Genomic DNA, 19,231 nt, shown 5'->3' with positions numbered 1-19,231 from the left:
TGATTAGATTTCAAACACTTGGACATCATGTGACACACATGGCCTCGACTTAAGCGTATTCCAGCCCAACGTAGCCAGTAGCTGCGGCACAGCTTTAACAACATGATGCCCATTTCTAGTAAAATCACTAATGATAATACGAGCTGCTCTGTGATGAAGTGACTGTAACCTAGCTGTCGATATTATTTTTGTCAGCCCCGTCTCAAATAATATCACATGAATCAAACAAAGGTTTAATCAAAGAGCTGTACATCAGAGTGCAAGTTTTAGTGTCAATATTCGGTCTGATAAGACGTAACATACCGAGACCTGCAGAAATATTTTTGTTCAACCATGACAAATGTACATTCCAGTGACGGCATTCGTCGAAAAAGACCCCTAAATATTTGAAATAGTCAACCCGTTCAATTACCAGATCATACATTTTTATTATGGGTGATAGTTTTAACTTTTGCAATACTTGTATTCCACACTGAAATCTTATTCGAGTCAAAGTCCAACATTTCTTGAATACAAAGGTTTTTTCTATAAGCTGAATAGTCAGGATGAAATAACAATAACACATGCTTGTGTTCTCCTTACAATAGTTACTGTAAAAAAGTTACAAGACTAAAGATATTTGAATGTCAGTAAATTTAAGGTTATGGAATTCAAAAAGGCCGTATACGTAAGGATAGTTGTTTTCTTTTTTTGTACGATTTTCTTTTCTTTTTTTTCATGAAGACGACTACTATGAGAATCATGGTTTTGACGTTTCTTTTGGCAATGTCAGCCATTTCTCTACGTATCTGCACGCAAACAACATAGCCTGGCATGTTTGTAGTGTGAACATAGATACATTTAAATTTCATAAATAAATTATCTTCAAAGAACGATGGTAAAACTATAAGTTAAACGTTTACTGATTGTAAACTACATAAATGATTCTCTCGTAACATTATTATGTAAGCTTATACAGAGACCTTGGAGCTCATGCACCACAGCCTATAAATACCTTACCCCATGACACTTTTAAATATATACAGTCCTTGCTTACTAGAAGTAGGAAGGTGTCAGTATCTGTTTCGGCACAGCTTGCAGTTTGTGAGGCATGCGCAGCTGTTAGCAAACTGAAATTCGTGCCAGAAATTGGAAAACGGGACAGAGACAGTCCAAAATGCCGTAGGTGTAAAGAAATTCGGGGCGATATCGCCCCGGACGAGCAATGTGTTCTCGTCGGCAAGTTAAGTATTACTATTAGGGTAAAATTTGTCCATTTGCACTGCGGGCAACTTCCGAAATGACCAAGCGAGCGGGATGCATGAATTGGTTGTTTCCATGGGTTGGCTTATGAAGGTTCCTAAGGCATGTGGCAAAGAGGCCGTTCAATTCATGTAGTGGGTCGAGCCAGCAGGTGTAATGGGGAATATTTCAAATCGTAGCAGCAGATAGTTGCAAACACTTTCATTTTCCCACAAGCTTTAATTTTGACTATGGAAAAGCATATTTCCATGTAAAAGTGTCCACTGTTAAACTTTCCTAAAATCGTCCAGTTGACTACCCCTAACGAGGCTAGTTACTTTGTTAAATGATTAATCGCGAGCAAGCTTGCCGTGTAACAAAGTACTGAATATTACTTTCTCAGTGATGGTCTAAAATATTTTCAGAGACGGGCCAAAGCCGAAAATGACCATGAAAGATTCTGCGGTATGCAGAGCGAAAGTCTTTCTTGTATGCGTAGAGGAAAGGGTTGAGAGCCGAATTACAAAATCCCAACCAGTGAAATATTTCAACACCGACCAGTGGGACACAGAAACAGATTGCATGTACCATGGTCGCCAGGAAACAAGGAAACCAGAGGATCATGAAGACGACTACAATGAGAATCATGGTTTTGATGGCTTTAATTTCGCCTGGTTGTAGTTGACGTACGTTCTGATTGGTCTGATTGGAACCCACAACAGATGCGTTATCCTGTGCTCTATCCTTGTCAGAGTTTTCAATCGCCTGGATGCGCCTGCATTGCATTCGCAAGACTTTAAACACGTAACAATTAGCATAGAAGGTCACTAACAGAGGGAATGATCCCAAACACAAGCCGATGATAGTATACAAAATTGTAAACGGGTAACACAGGGGATGGATGATAGTATCATCAGCATCGTGGTCTTCTGACCACCTGGCAAATGTTGGAGCAATTGCAAATCCAAGAGCTACCATCCAGCTGATGCAAATGCACATGATTGTACGTCTTCGTGTTACTACTATAGGGTAGTGAAGTGGATACTTAATAAATATAAATTTATCCAGGCATAGTATCATCGCACTATAAATGGATTCGTGACAAAGTAAAAGAAGAAAACTTTGATAAAAGCTACATGTGAAGTGCCCAAAAGACCATTCGTCCTTTAGTCGAAAACTTATAGCTAGGGGTAATACGGTGATTCCTAGGAGAAAATCTGTGATTGCCATGTTAATGATGGGAAAATTTGCCTGTGTGTTTCGGAGTTGTGGGAACAGCACAATGGCTAACAAAACTACCGAGTTATCCAGAATAACAATGATGTTAGCAATGCACTGCATGAAGATCAATAAGACTGAGGTCGGCTGTGCCTCAACGCTGGATGAAGTTTCATTGATCAGTGGGAAACCGGTGGAGTTCATCATCATCGAGTAATTTTCGTTACGCGCCTGACTGATGACGATAAATGTAAAATAAATGCCGAGATAGTGATTTTAAAGTCGTATCTCACTTCTTGAATGTCTGAACTGCAGTTGTAGATTTCAGTTCAATGTTCAGCAACATCCATCCGCTGTTTGCAGAAGTACACAAGGTAGTAGTTTCAGGCGCAGGGAGAGAGAACTTCGTTGAGGTGTTGCTCATATGGCATTAGCCAGTATTACTATTCTGATCTTCTTCCGAACTACGGTATAAGGTGCAAATGCCTACAGATCTCAGCAAAAGTCGTTGAAGGTCAACGTCTGAAACTGGAAACGGACACAGGGAAAATCCGTGATTTTTGTTAATTCTCGATATAGAATCACAGGGGCTCGTCCATTTTGATTTATTTGTGTGTGTGCTTGTTTGTGTGTGTTTGTGTTTGTTTATTTGTTATTTTAATAAAATAACAGCGAAAAGCTCTTTTGTTAATATTTGTCAATAAAGAGTGGTTTATTTATTTAATATTTTGTTTGTTTGTTTGTATGTGTTTCCGATGGTTAGGGTTAGGGTTAGGCTTAAGTTAGGGTTAGGGCTAGGGCTAGGGTTAGGGCTAGGGTTAGTCACCCCCTCTATATTAACAGTCTGGTAATATAGAGGGAGTGACTAACCCTAGCCCAAACCCTAACCCTAACCATCGGAAACACATACAAACAAACAAACTAATAAATAAATAAATAAACCACTCTTTATTGACAAATATAAACAAAAGAGCTTTTCGCTGTCATTTTATTAAAAATAACAAATAAACAAACACAAACACACACAAACAAACACACACACAAATAAAACAAGGTGGACGAACCCCATGTGATAGAATTGTAACACGTGGAAATATCGGTAAAGCCGAGGTGAAATGCTAGGTCACACAGGCAAAACCTCTATCGTCATCATGAACAACGATGAGATAGTATTCGTACCGAACGTGCATAAGTTACAGACAGTGAATCAGTTACATTTGGTCACAGAATATGTTTCCCCAGAAGACGACGGCAAATCAATAATAATAATATCAATGAGTGTGTTGTTATTTTCCAAACCACGGTCCTCTTGGAGAAACTGTGACCGAAGAAAGACGTTTCGCTGTGAACAGCTATACCCTCTCACGTCACCAAAATATCCAACGGATAACGGTAGGTTTAATACTGAGTTCATGATTTTGAAAGGTAAAAATTAATTTAATCCGAAATAGACGTTGTACATTAGGATCGATGCTGTAAACATGCATAATACTATACAAGTTTGTTGGACCACTTAGTCACGGCGATGACTAATCATTGGTTTGTAAGTACATCATATCCTGGCCAGCTTGTGATATCACCATGAAAAACATGAATTGATAATGTTTTACGAAACGAACGTCGTTATGATTCAGCCGCACTGTGAGCTGATAATCAGTCGAATTTTAAAGTACGTAGCAAACTCAACTTGCAGATATTGGGAAATCACGGTAAAAGAAGTATTTGACAGTATTACCTTGATGTATTTTACGTTGATTCTCTCCAAGTCGTTGATGCCGATTTGATTCACCACTCTTCTATGGCTTGATCGTACTTTAATCGGTTCTTCGTTCTGTGTACGAATATATATCTACAGGTAGGGTTTATCGGAAATGGAGTGCTTTATGAAATTCTCCAATCAAAAATAGCGATATTGGAAAAGAAATAAAAAGGTATCCTGCAGGTTGTATATGCACGGTGGGAAGAAAAATCCTGGAAGAAAAATTGCACGATGTATATTTTAAAGACCAATATGTATTAAGACTACTAAGCTTATGTTTTGACTTGCAGGCTTAGCTTCGATTGCGTCTTTTTATTGATAAATCCATGCAAAATTTATATCGTGATCTTGCCAAGATTGCCTGTGTGTTTTACCGGGATTCAATTTCTTTTTCTCTTCTTTAACAAGGGTAAAAACTATGGCGTTAGAACATCCAGGGAAAACAGCGGATCGTCTTTATTCGGCAGTCCTATAACAAACACCGCGGCAGTGCTTGCCTGTACACCCCTTCATTGACATTAGGCCGAACAAAATAAAAATTGTGCTGTTCCGATAACCCGACCTACCCTATTTTTTACCTGCCGACCCTGAAACTTTTTAGAGCTACAGAATGTACGTACACACGGAAGTAAAACAAAGAAAGAAAAAAACCGCAAATCACGCGTTCGTTACTTGGCATTCGATTTTTGCTTGAACGAGGATGTCTTTTAGGTTTTTTTCTTTTATATCTACGATATATTTCTCTGGAAATGCTGTGGCCAGTGACATGTTTGACCCGGCCGCCCTGAACCCCTGAAAAATGCATATTTAAATATAAAATGTTTTGGAAAAAAAACACTGTCGACTTACCTACCCTATTTTTGAAAACCATGTTATCAGAACAGCAGTTTTTTTGGTCTTACCCCAGAGATTCGCTCTTATTTTTTTTGTACAAACTGAGTGGGTTTGGAAGACCTCGGCGGTCTCTGCCAATGAAACCCCAGTGCTGCAGACGCAATTGCTACGCATGCCGCAGCCAGTCTCGCCATCGAGAACTTCCCTAATCGTAGAAAACCGCTTCCTGTGTCGTCAATATTAACACAGTGGTGCATGGAGCTTAGACTTGCTCAAAGTATGTGGGCATACATGAATAAGTGGCCATGGGCATACATGAATAAGTGGCCATGGGCATACATGCGTAAGTGTCAAAACATAATAAATTGAAGGGCTAAATATCAGCAGACCATCGCACTTTGCGTAGATCATAGGGTGAAAGCCTTGGCCCAAAGACTTGTGAACCTTGCAGGGGTTTGGGTTGCTATAAATAATTCATAATGACGTCAGGCTTATAAATATGCATGAGGGCAGGTGGAGTTTCCTCGGGAGTTTGTAGAAGGACCGCGTTGCTATGCCACTCAGAAACTCAGCTAAAGAGAAAAGCCAGGCGACTGGGGGCCAGTCTTCATGGAACATTAATATCGAGCTATCTAGTATCTACGAAATGAATAAATGGACCACTTGTCTCAAAATGCTTAAATCAGTGTTTTAAATTTAGTTTTATTGAGCCTCTTTTTGCGGCTAGCAGAGAAGCTTATCGTGATAGAATCGAACTATTTATCTTATCAAGTGGCGAGAAACAGGTTGATGAGTGGTATTTTCTCATTAGAAGACGAGAATGAGAGTATGTAGGGAGGGAGTTGCGAAAAATTGAACTCATCAGTCAACTCTGATATTGCACATTTTGCAAAAATGTACTGTTTGAATTTCTAGTTCTTTTTATTGCTACATATTTTAGGGAAAATAATAAGAAAGTTTGTTTTCAAGAATTAAAACGTTGAAAATATTATCGCTCAACTTTTGTCCTTCATTCGATTTTATGGGGGAGCAAAATTAGCTGTCGGTATTCTTGCTACATATTCAGTTGGTCAGCAAACTGTCAGGTATGCAATCATGTTCAATTATGTAAGGTAGCGTCGTGTTGTTTGTTTACATTACTTCCTTGATAGAATTGTTTGCTCCTTTCTTTTGGCAGTGCTCTACTTTTTTGGGAAGTTCTGTCGATTTGAAGAGAACGTCAATCGATTTGAAGAAATTGTCAACATTCAAGTCCATCAAACAAACTAGAGTCACGCCTCCTTTTTGGAAACTTTGAAGACATCTCAACTCTATGTATATAATAGATGATCGTGTATAATGTATATTTGACAACAATGAATCACGACCGCCTAGGAAATATTTAGTTTTTTGCCCGAGACGAATAATTTCTCAAATATTGCCCGTTTCCATCAGCTCTAGTTATTATAATCTCTGTCCATCAAGACATTCTAAGCTTATTACTGTACTGTATCCTCTTTATAAATTTCAGGAGGTGTTTTTATTATTATCAATATTACCAATCTGAATATTGTATTCATATCTGCTCGATGTTACTGTACTATGTTAATATTTCATTTCGTGTCGCAAAGGTAGGGTTTGAATAATGTTTTATTAAACAGCAGCCTATCGCCCTCAATATCATGACTCATAGACCCTCTAGAAAGGGTCCATGCATGACTACACAAAGTTTACGAGACGGGTCAATTCAGGTGATAGCTTCTCAGTGATAGGAGGGGCTTTCGTTACGCGCAACTTTTTATTTATATGGTTCACACTTGCTTTAGGTGTATCAATGAATATTATAGCAAATTAATAATTCACCGTGAACATTATAGTCGAAACTGCTTTTAATTGAAATCTTCTTCTAAGGTCGAACGACAGAGCGAATATCTTCCAGCTGTTACGGTGTCGTCTGACATCCAATAATATCAGTTCAATACGGGGTGAACCATTTGGCATGGAGGAGGACTGGAGTAATTTGAGACATTTCGTCGAAGCAAATCTGTCGCACTTTAGAGGCAAATGAATATTTTTTTTCGATTTCGTGCGGGCAACAAAATCTACATCCCCGACAACAAACGGTTTACCCCTATTATCAAAAAGCTTAAGCTTGTAAACTTTAGTTGCGCCTGGTCTAGCAGGAACATTTAAAAGTTTTTATCAACATGATGGCTTGTCGTCAGTCTATTATGTATTAGGTTACCGTTTCAATAAGGACCAATCACCGAATATCTGGTAATCTAGCAAACTAAATGAAATATTGAAAATCGGGACGTCGACGATATTACAATGCGTATTATCAAATGAAATTCTGTCATGAAGGAAAGCGACAGATTGACAATAAGAAAACGGTAAGAATATGCAATACTAAGAAAATTGTGAATATATGTGAACAGTTGCTATTTTTCACTGACTAGGAAGAAATGAGTCACTATTTTATGGAGTTGGTTTTAACATATTTTTGTCTGTTTCTTCACTTTTTTATCTAGCAAGCTTGATATTGGCTTACTTACTGTCTTTGCCAGTTTTCCTGAAAAGACGTGTTTGGTTTTGACATCGTAGACACGTTGTACTTTCCTGATGACAATTCGACTTGAAGTATAGTATTTTCGCTGTAGTGTTAATAATGTGTTCATGGTCGAATTGACACAGCGTCTCGATGCTTTGTTGATTTAAAACGATTATATTCATTTAATAAGATATATAATTATTTTTATCCAATAGAAAATTATATTTATCTAATGTGGACGGCGGATATTTCATAGAAAGATATTTCATAGAAATATTGAAATCTTACATTTAAGGTAGAATGCGCCTCGGGGACAGATATTTGGACTCTGAAACTTTTGCAATGCTTTTCTGATCTATCACTTCTGGGGTTATTTTAAAGCTCTTGATGTAAGAATACTTTTAACCGTCTTAGTATTTCGAAAATTGAAAATTTTATTTTTTCTCCATATAGAGTCAACATAGAGATTGCGGCCATTGTTAGTGACAAATATCAGTAAATCTTGGGTAATTTGTTTCTCCAGAACAAAATTTTGCGAGGTGACCCCCGAATTTTGTTCTTGATTTTGAAAAAGAAATGTTGAAATATTTCTTGAGGAAAGTTTGAACAGAAGTTCGTCTTTCACTTTCGAGGCACATACTACCTTAACACCATATTATCTTTAGTTGAAGTGTTTCAGGCACTGACTATTCTTTTGTTCCGCATTGTAATTGATACCTGTCGATATAATCTATTGTTCGGACAAATCTTTTGTCTCTTTTTTTGTATTTCTTAAAATTTTATTATTTATTTCAGTGAATTACAGCTTGCGAGTCTCCTTCCAACCATACTCGGCGGCAACTGCTGTACGTCAGCAATTTTACGGTTCCCGCCACAGCCGTCGCGGGCATCAATTGCTGCCATGCTTGGTGTCGCAAAGATGCTATCAACTGTCAAGAATTATCCCCTAATCAACACAACATTTGCCGAGGTAAACGATAGAGTGTTACAGCTACTCACGGTTACTCTAGAGTAACCGTGAACTACTCTATAGAGACCGGTGTGAAGTACTATAGGATTTGTAATCGAAAATCAATGTGACATAGGGAAATTCGCCTGTATAATATACGTGTTAGACATAAATAACAGTAATTTTTGTATATCTGTGATAAATCACGTGGTCATTATCCATTCGTTTACTTCTAGCAAGGTAGGAATCAAGTTAAGTCTATTTTGTCATCGCTACACAGTTTTTGGTATCATTTGCTGTGTCTTTTTTGCCTTGAGGAATGGCATTGTACTTGGCTGTGGTGTATACGTACAGATGGGATTTTCCGTCCTTCAGGGTTTCTCCCGATTTAAACCATACGTTTTTAGAAAATTAACGCTGCCTTAATCTCGTAATTTCCAGAGATGAATAACGTCATAATTATCGAACTGCTTTATTATTTTAGTCACATTCATAATTTAGATATGACAACGTAAGCATGTTATTGTCAGAATGCATGTATTTTGAATTTACTTGCAACAAAACCGTTCAGTATAGTGCAATACCTACCTTCTTTAACTTGATGTAATTGATGGTTTCTGCTTTCAATCGACTAATCTTCTTATTTGACAGTATTCTCACACACATTGTCCGTGTCCCGCAGATTCTGCTCACGAAATATCAGTCTAGAATTGATAGCCTCGAAGAGAGAAATCAACACTTGTCCAAAGCTTTGAAACAAATCAGTGAGTCAGGAGTACCTGGGGGGCATCACGCACAGACGGTAAGTCTGACAAAGATGAATCATGAAATAATCATGTGTGGATAGATTTCCATGGATTTGTCAGGGATAACAGCAAAAGTAAATGATTGTGGTATTAGCAAGTTTGACAACATCCCTGTCACTCTGGGTGCATTGATTACACTACCTATACTGTCAAAAACAAAGAATAGTTGTCACTTTGCAAATGTCAGAACTGTTAAACGCACATTAGCTGTAACTTTTGATAGCGTTATTTATGAATTGAATGTTACTAATAATCGACGGAAGTTTCCGTGTTCGTACAAGACTTGCAAAAATACCGAATTGCATGCAAGGCTGTTATTGTTGGCAAACATACTTTTGATGGACATTACAAACATTATAAACACAGTCACAATATTTAAAAAGTTCTTCAAAGTTAATTAGGCTGTAAATAGTTGTAACACTTGCTTGTTGCTATGGTAAAATTTAAATTTATAATTGGCATTTCCCTTTTTTCACAGGTCAAAGATAAAATCCCCATTGATGTGAAAGCCTTACAAGAAAAACTAAATGAAATAGCGAGCGCGAAGGCAGCATTGTCAACACAACTTGTCGACGCCGAGGAAGAGAAACTTGCAGTAATAATTTGATTATTGCATCCGGAGATAAACATCTTCGTTATCATACAGAGCATATTAGCATCACAACTTAAATATTATAGAACCATGTAAAACCGTCAATTCGTCCTTTGTTGCTACCTCGACAAGGAACAACAGTGATGCTTTAAGTGTTGCTCCCATGTTCACTTAGATATCCTCTTGTACTACAATGTCACTTAGGCCGAACAAAAAAACTGTGCTGTTCCGACAACCCGACCAGCCCAATTTTTAACTGCCGACCCTAAACGTTTTAGAGCTACGTAAACACGGAAGTAAAAAAAAGAAAGAAAAAAACCGTAAATATAACGCGTGCGTTACTTGGTATTTGATTTTTGCCTGAATGAGGATGTGTTTTATGTTGTTTTTTTCCTGTTATATGCATGATACATTTTTCTGGAAATGTTGTGGCCAGTGTTTGACCGCCCTTAACCACTGAAATATGCATATTTAAAAATAAAAATGTTTTGGAAAAAAAATCCTTGCCGACCTACCTACCGTATTTTTGAAAACCATGTATCGGAACAGCACACTTGAATTTTTTTTTGGCGTCAAGTAAATTAAGTATCTTTATTACCGGTTCAATAATGCTTTGACTATGTAATTGGCTGTTTGTATATATTTCACTCCTATTCTACATTTATTTACCCTTGTGTAGTTAATGATTTCGTTCATAAGCTTACTATGTCTTTATATATTACATTAACAACAATAATAACACAATAATAATAATAATAATAAAACGAAAATAATTTGAGAAGAGATAAGAATGCGACGCACACTTTTTACCTGCGTTCCAAAGTTTAATAATTTGTTCAGAATTTACATCGCATAAATAACTTTGTCAAAAACTTCTATAGCTTTTTATGGCCTACATTCATATGATATTTTTCCTCGGTTTTATTTTATTGTTGATCATCCCTCCCATGCGATGATCGACATCCATATGATAAAAACAGTAGTGATTGTTGAAGTCATAACACCACACGATACAAACATCATCATTCCACAACTGTTATCATCATCATCACCGTCATCATCAATATCATCATCACAAAACGTAAAAAAATTAAAATATTAATTCACAAGGTATCCAAAGAACTGGTGGAAACCAAGATCGAAAACACTCGTCTGAGGGAAGAATCAGAAAAGACGAAATTTGAAATAACTAACAGGGTATGTAATCTAAAGCGCTGCTATGATGTTGTTGGAAAGTGCACATATATTTCTTTTAACTCAAGTATGTGCACGTTTACGGGCTGCATGCCGTCTGTTGAGAAATTGCATTTGCATAACACAGTTGTAGTCAGATGTTTTGCCTTGGCAAATATGGCATTTTATAATTTGCACTTAGTTGTCTGGCAAGCGTTAACATATGTGTGACCCTTTGTTCAATCATGGTGTGCTCAATATACGTCCCACTATGTACCCGAAGGTACAGAAAGGAGACTAACAGTGTAAGTCGTTTGGGTGCACCCGTCTATTTTTCTCAGTTTTTGTCTGTTCGTACACTCAGTGCCTTGTACTTGAAAATGAAATAATGCAGTCCACCAGTGAGGCGGATGAACTCAAAACGAAGCTACATGAACTAAATGGTCAAGTTGCGCATCTGAAGACTGAGAAGCAAGAGTTAATTGACAATCACAAGAAACTCAGAAACCTGTACATGAGAGTCATACGCGACAATGAAACTGAGGTAGGGTAAAAAACGATGGGAACAGTAAATATTACATTGTATTCGTGTTGTGAGAGAATTAATGACTGGAAATTAAATGGCCTTTAACATCTCGCTGTTGCTTTGTATTGATTTTTTTTTTTGCACAACATATATGAAGAAGGAGAAATAAACAAGTTGAATATGCTGGCCTTAGTCTGGGAAGGAAAACCAGTCGCAATATACACAATTGAATAAATAGCATACACAAGACATAAAAGCATCGTGTCAGACTTACCATCACGTTGAGTCTTTTATTCCACGTACAGTTGCGGCCAATATTGACATGCATTAGAGAGGTTTAGTTACACGTTATTACGTTCGATCAGTACGCGTAGCGTCTTTGTCACGTGATAACCAGACGTCGCGTACGTGTAGCACAGACGTTCCGAACGTCAAACAGCACTTCTACACGTTGTCATAATTACGTGTAGTATTTTTGAGATTTTCTCAATGATTTCCACGAATTTAGACAAGCAAACTCAAAAGGTATCATTGTAAATTAGCAAACATCTTTGATATCAGAATATTTCGTAGAGTTTGCAACTGTACAAGGAGTACTTGCCATAATTTCCTTACATGAACGAAATGTTGTAGTCGCATTCCACTTTTTGTCTGACGCCTTCTTAAAGAATTCTCTAAACCACATAAATAACTGTATCAAAGAAAATCGGCCGATTTAAGGTAGTTCGAGGGTAAAACGAGCTACTATAAGAGTGGTCCTCACTTATCGAAATTCATGTTTCTTAAAAATTACACGAATTTTGCATGTTTCTGAGAAAAATATGCAGCAAAATAATCGGGAACGCACAACTAAACCTCTCTATTCACACGTGAGCACGGATACGCGTACGCCACTACGCGCCGTCAGACGTACAGGTAATTACGTGTAACTAAACCTCTCTACTATCAATATGTTCAGTGTTTTGCGTTAAAACGCACGACCACCTGCTTCTCATCAATAGTATCTTAAGGCGATCATCGTCAAATTCCAATTTTGCAAACTTTAATTCCAAGTACAGCTTACATTGCATATTGCTGCGGTCTATCATGCGTCCTCGTCGTTGTTTGCAGGACAACTCTGGCATTTGAGTTTCTTAATAAAGTATTCCACGATATTGACGATATTGATCTTTTCAGAAAACTAAACGAAGATAAAATCGTTGACTATGTATTTGAGGAAACTTGTTTATGTCTGTTTTAAACACATGCCGTGTTTTGTCGTTTTTTCATGATTAGGCAGATAATGCCCATACCGCCGAGCAAGAAAAGCTTGAAGTCGAGAAAAGAGTAAGTATTCGGCTGTCTTTCCATGAATGGCATTTTCGGGACAAATTATGCTTCAGTTGTATTCTTTTTAATAAAAGTCGTATGGTGTTCTTTTGTCCTCACAATCGTCAAATCTGTTTATCGTGTGAATATATGATTTGTTTTACCATTCAAGCAGGTTTTATATGCTCTTGTACCTTTTGATAATATTTCCGAAAAGACAATCTACATGACGGGATTAAACTGACAACTGGACAAGTTCACACATTTTCAGTGACAAATACCAATGGCTCAGCTTGTGCTGAGGTTGTTTTTTCCGTAGAGTTTCGAGTTAAAAGTGTTTTTACGAGTCATGTTATTGTTACCTTTCAGCTGTTCGGAACAACACACCATTATGAAATGGAACTGAGACAGCTACGCTCAGAATATGATGTGGAGCAGAGAGAATTAGAAAGTCTTGTGTAAGTATACAATACCAGTGTTCTAAACTTTTAATCACACACTTCATACAACATATTTTCGTTGGCCAAGATGTTACAAGTACAGATAAAGGCAAAGGTATTGATGTGAACTAAGGCAACGTGCATCCCGAGGGCATCATTCAGAAAATATTAAAATTTTCAAAGCCACGATTTATTTTTTGCCGATATTAAAGATATATTCGCTGACGAAATCTATGACAGAAACCTGATATGCTTGCCTTCCTAAAGAAGACAAATGAAAGCATGTTGCTATTTGATACAGTAATCTGATACAGTGTAACCTGACTACTGTTCACAACACTGAAATATCTGTCAAACATGAAGAACAGGCCTCAGGGAGTCCAATGTCAAATGTTGCTAGCTGACGGAATTCATATGGGAATTTGGTCAGAGTCATAGTCGGGGCTATATAATGCTATTTGTAATTATGATATTCAAGGCTCCCGATAATTGCATTTGGCAACTGTCCTAATGAATCAGCTGTAAGTAATGTTCTCCAAATGTTCCTTAAGCACGTGATGAGATGGTAGTTCTTAACCTTTGACATACTTACCATATATTGATTGACATAACATATGTTGTTGATTTCACAATGCATGAACTGTGATTTAGGAGTACATTGAGAAAGGATCTAGATAGGGCAAGAGATGCTGTCAAGACTAGTCAGCTCAGAATCGCACAACAAAGTATAGTAAGTAAGAATTAGAATTGAAGGTTTCAATTTTTTACTTAGTTAGGTATATGTTTTCAACTTCTTTGTTGAATTAACGGAATAAGGTGGCGACCACTTTCAATATTGAGTTTGTGAGTGGAACAATGAAAATTGGGTATTACTTTCTATCATAACTCAGAAAATTATGAAGTCGATACAGGTCCTTTTGTATGTTACTCATCCAATCAACTACGACAAGCCTACGTATCGCATTCGAGCCTGAAAGTCGCCGATAACTCAAATTTATTGCACTGAGGGTGTCGCGTATGAAATCCTACAATGTCCGCGATTACGTCCACATATTTCGATCGTTAATTTTATCATAACTCCATTGAAGAGGTGACGTGTATATTCTAATATTTCAACTTTTTCATTCAAATTAATAGAAACTTGTTCAGCTAACCAATAGATCTCACGACTTGGAATTACAAAATGACAGCCTTCAGTTAAAACTGAAATCACTGAATGATGAATACGGATCTAAACTTTCGAAATATATTTCTGATGTCGCGGTAAGTAGATCATACGTTACACATCTTGTCATAATATCTGATGACTTTAAAAGGCGTTTCGAGATAAAGGTTGACTTTCGATGCAAGGAGACTAGGAGTATATTTCGTTTAACCAATCTTGGGTGTACGTGGAGGGTTAGTTTTTGTAGCTGTTTCTCATCAGCAGATACCATTGGTAGACACTGAAAATGATGTCATCGTTTTCTAGAACCTTATTCAATTGACCGCTCTTTGTGCATATTTCAAGATGCCGAACAATAGGGCAACTTCAATACAAGTATTATGAAAAATAACTCTGTTTGCTATATACTACGTAGAGAATGCTGCTCTATACCCCTGCAGAGTCATTGATCGTTTCTTCTGACAGCGTATCTCGATTACCTTATTGCTCCTACCACATCTTTGATTTGCGAGAAGTCCCTTATATCAATAGGAATAGCTCATTTACTAACTCAGTAAAGATGTGAATTTTCCTCGAGTAGTCCTATGTATCGAAAAGTATGGTCGTCGGAAATATAATACTGGAATTTTACAGATTTGTCTGAAAGGAGAGGAAGTGAAAAAGCATTACAGTCCAACAAAAGGGTATAATAGTTTATTAATAAAAAATATAAAACTGGAGAGATACCAAATTACAGAAAATGTACAGCAATTTTAATGGAGTCACGGTACTTACGATACCTATCTTGAAGTTAAAAACTTTATCAAATGAAAGTAAATCTATGGGCTTGTGGGAATGCTACAACCAAACATATTATATGTTTCCTCGTTTAAATTGTCTTCACTGATAATTATCCTTTTCTATAATTGAGGTAAGGCTCATCTCGACATGTATCAAAATTTATCTACCAAACTTCCTATCATGATAAGAAAATCTTAGACGGAGATCATTATTAGTAACTGCACGCTGCAATCCGTTTTGCAGAGATACGTTGAATCACAACACACATCACAGCAAGACCTCAATTGTAGGATGGCAGAGCAGGTCGATCAAGGGCTGAAGGATTTGAAGACATCTTTCCGGACAAGGGAACAGCAGCTGAGCAAAGCAGCCATGACGTATAAGAATCGGGCTGAGAAGGTTGCATCAAGGCATGAAGAACTCCTGGTAGCTTACAGGTGTTCACCGATCTGTTTTTCCTGTCATCACTGGTTTCATTGTAAAACAACTAAATGCCAACAAACACGAGTCAACTGCATTCTTAATTACCTATAATCTGTGATACATTTTCTATGATGCTAGTATTTTTGTTCTGTTCGTAAATTGCAATTTTTTGTTCTTCTTTCATGGATAATGCCAAATAATATCGTTAACACCTAAATTCTAGTCCGGACTAGAATTTATTCATCAACAAAAACATTGTCTTTATCTGCACAATGTGGTACAAGGCATGTATTTCGTATGTCAACATATATTTTGAAAAAAGAATATAAAAAAGTATTTATTTACAGAGCAAACTAACGACGATGTATATCAGCTACAGGCACAGTCTCTTTAAATTACGACATGATATTTGACCACACTAACACGAAAGGTTTACAAATCTTGTGTGAGCTGTTCCGCAATAATTTCTTCAGTTACTTTCATGTTAAATAGTGTGGAAATGTCGAAAAACTAGCCCATGAGGGCGCTTTCCACAACGCGTCTCAAACTTTCTCACATGTCCGGGCAGCGTTTACTTGCGAGATGTACTAAATTAGGTGACAGTTTACGATACAGAATAATTTAACAACAGCACAGTCAGTTAGGTATTATATATATGTTACTGCATGCAGGCAATGCTTTTTATACACAGTCCCTCAAATTTGTGGAGGGACTGTCCTGTACATCTGATTCAGTAATTCAGAAAAATGGACTGGCTTGACGGGGGAAGTATATCATATGAAAGATGATAATAATGCATAATTAAATGCATACTAATGTGTTTCTGAGCCGTAGGTACCTTAGGGAACAGGTGGCATTCAAACAGATCACTGGTTTGGATCTAGGACAAGATGAGTATCACTTATCATTACAGTTACCAGAGTTAGAATCGGCTAACAGAAGAGAGATATCACGCTTGCAAGAGGAACTTGAAAAAGTGAGAGCCATGGCGACAGTACCCTTACCGGCAACTGAAACGTAAGTTTATAGGTTTTCGAATTTGCCACTTAGGCCAAAAAAAATAAATAGTTTGTTCTCATCCCCGCGCGCGTCAATGTAGACCCGCCGCGCCAACCTTTTTTTTTGCATCTCAAGAGGGAACGAAAAAAAAATTAAAAAAAAACCCCAAAAACTAAGAACAAATTAAACCGTTCAGATCATACCAAAGCAACACAAATATTTTATGATCTGAACTAGACAACATTGAACATCACACAGTGCTGTAACATTCCATTCAGAACTGTACACTATGTCATTGAAAGCTATCAAAACTGCATTCTGCACTAATAGTCAAAAAGCAGCACTGTTGATATGCTAAAAATTTGCTGTGCATTTATCTCTGCATGCATTCCTATGTTCTCATGTTGTAAGCGCGTTGTTGTTGATGGTTGAATAAAAAAAAAAGTAGCAGCAAAAAAAAAAACCGCGTCACCGCATCATTTTTGCAAGATGCCTAGGATGAGAAACAATTTTTTTTTTTTTTGGCCTTATTTCGGAATATCCCAACGAAATTAGTTATCACAGTTAAAATATACACATCCGCATTTTTACTCGTTGCTGTTTAACTCTTCAACTTAACAATACGGACACTTCAACTTAAGAATACGGACACAACACTAAATACGAGTCGATATATACGAAAACCCCGTAAGATTTTGTCACGTACGATTACTCCACCAGTCCTTAGCTATAGAATAACCCCTGCTTACATGTGATTAGGTTCGGAGTTGAAGGAGTAACCTTACAAGTCGACTTCATATTTTATTTAACAGAAGAGAAAAACATCTTTTACTGTTTGAATTTTTGCATCATGTCATTTCATGATATTTTTACCAGGTAAACTGTTTGTCTGTTTTTGTCTCTTTCCTCAGCGTTGAGGAATGTGATGATAAAAGATGGGGTGAGCTGAGACGGCAACTACGAGAGTTCACTCTCAACACTCAGGTAAATATTGACATTATTCACTCTTCTTTACTCAAAAATTTATTTGTCGTGCACTTTGCATGATTACAAAAGCAACAAATGTTAAAGCCTATTTTGTACTTTAGCTATATGTGCCATAAAAAAATAAAGACATGAAAAGGAAAATAACCATGAAATATGAAATATCATTTCATTTAATCTGCAGCGAGAATTGGAAGCTGAGAGAGCAGCCTTGCTCAGCAGGTGTTATATTGCGGAAGAACAGTTAGAAGAGTGTCATGTGTATATTGACAGGCACTGCACAGGTAAGTGTGTCATAACTTGCTGTAGGAATTTACCTTCTTTTCAATATTCAGTCAACAGAATTTAACAGGTGATTGAATAAGAGTTAACGGTATTCAAACTACATTCTTTTTCTTATTCTTCTAACTTTTTGTACTTCAAAACACAATGTTTATAAACTCCGAGTCTGACCGCTGTTCTGTCTCGAGTCCGTTGTGCGACTGCATGGCAGGAACTCGGTCATTTTTTATCATGGACTCAACTTCTGTAAAGCAACGCTGAACCTGTCCAACATACAGATATCCACTTATGTAATGACGATGAAGCTCGATGTTTTTGAAGAAAACAGTCAAGACTTCGCTGACCAATTCAGTAACTGTATCAAACATCAGTGTTATAGTCAAAGTTATCATTTGGTTGAAAATGTTCTGGTATTTCATAGATATAAAACAGAAAATGCTCACTTGAGGAAGTTACTTGGAATAGAGAGTGTGGACGATTTCATAAATATTGAGTTAGCTGCCAAAAGAGAAGAGCGAGGCAGACACAGAAGAAACAAAAAAGATATCTCTCGTTTTTTGCCCTGAACCTTGATTGGGCAAGATGTTATAAACATCTAGTAGATATCACGTTGGTAACTTAACTCATATGTTCAGGTTTGTATTTTACTACAGAAAAAGGATAGGAAGAATCCTCAGTACTTATTTGTAATCTTAAACCTGTATTTGCTATTCGATCTTGTCATGAACTAGTAGCTTTCCCTTTGCTGCGTAGAGAAGCATATGTTGATCCCTAGCGCTTTGAGCATATGATTTCGGCATGAGTTGTATTTTACAGGATTGGGAACGGGCATTACACAAAATTTACACAGTATCAAGTGTAACGTTTGCGGCGCACTGGTAACATCGTTAAATGAACTTCCGATCTTACGATATCATTTAAGGCTTCTCACATCTTTTCTTTATTCCTTATTGGCAGAGTCAGCCAATGTCCATTATTTAAGCAATAATTTACCCTCAGCGACGACGGTATACCATGAGATTCTGACCAGTTCACGACATATATGCACAAGCGATAGCATATATGAAGTGAACTGGTCAAAACCGAGTGGTATATCGTCGCTGGATGTGCTTTATTGCTTTTATATGGTATCAGTATATTGAAATTCTGGAATGGAAATTCAAACAAGGATTTTTACTCTTATTTATACCTTAAGTTGCGGTTTTAGACACGATACATGAAACCATCACTAAAATGAATTAA

The 19,231-nt window shown here is 37.1% G+C and overlaps 1 protein-coding gene across 1 annotated transcript in view; it reads left to right on the top strand.

Annotated features, from left to right (window-relative positions):
• The window catches only part of LOC139138067 (coiled-coil domain-containing protein 78-like), a 38,054-nt gene extending 19,401 nt beyond the window's left edge, over positions 1-18,653 (top strand). Inside the window, exons 6-19 of the mRNA XM_070706290.1 lie at positions 8,358-8,532; positions 9,194-9,313; positions 9,796-9,912; positions 11,020-11,106; positions 11,447-11,626; positions 12,884-12,934; positions 13,286-13,374; positions 14,008-14,086; positions 14,494-14,619; positions 15,545-15,738; positions 16,559-16,741; positions 17,635-17,707; positions 17,892-17,991; positions 18,643-18,653. Coding sequence (XP_070562391.1) covers positions 8,358-8,532; positions 9,194-9,313; positions 9,796-9,912; positions 11,020-11,106; positions 11,447-11,626; positions 12,884-12,934; positions 13,286-13,374; positions 14,008-14,086; positions 14,494-14,619; positions 15,545-15,738; positions 16,559-16,741; positions 17,635-17,707; positions 17,892-17,991; positions 18,643-18,653 — 1,585 coding nt within the window. The remainder of the gene's footprint in view (positions 1-8,357; positions 8,533-9,193; positions 9,314-9,795; positions 9,913-11,019; positions 11,107-11,446; positions 11,627-12,883; positions 12,935-13,285; positions 13,375-14,007; positions 14,087-14,493; positions 14,620-15,544; positions 15,739-16,558; positions 16,742-17,634; positions 17,708-17,891; positions 17,992-18,642) is intronic.
• Positions 18,654-19,231: the final 578 nt, after the last annotated feature.

The sequence above is a fragment of the Ptychodera flava genome, chromosome 8, assembly GCF_041260155.1.
Source record: "Ptychodera flava strain L36383 chromosome 8, AS_Pfla_20210202, whole genome shotgun sequence".
Taxonomy (NCBI): Eukaryota; Metazoa; Hemichordata; class Enteropneusta; family Ptychoderidae; genus Ptychodera; species Ptychodera flava.
This window is presented reverse-complemented; position numbering and strand designations above follow the sequence as displayed.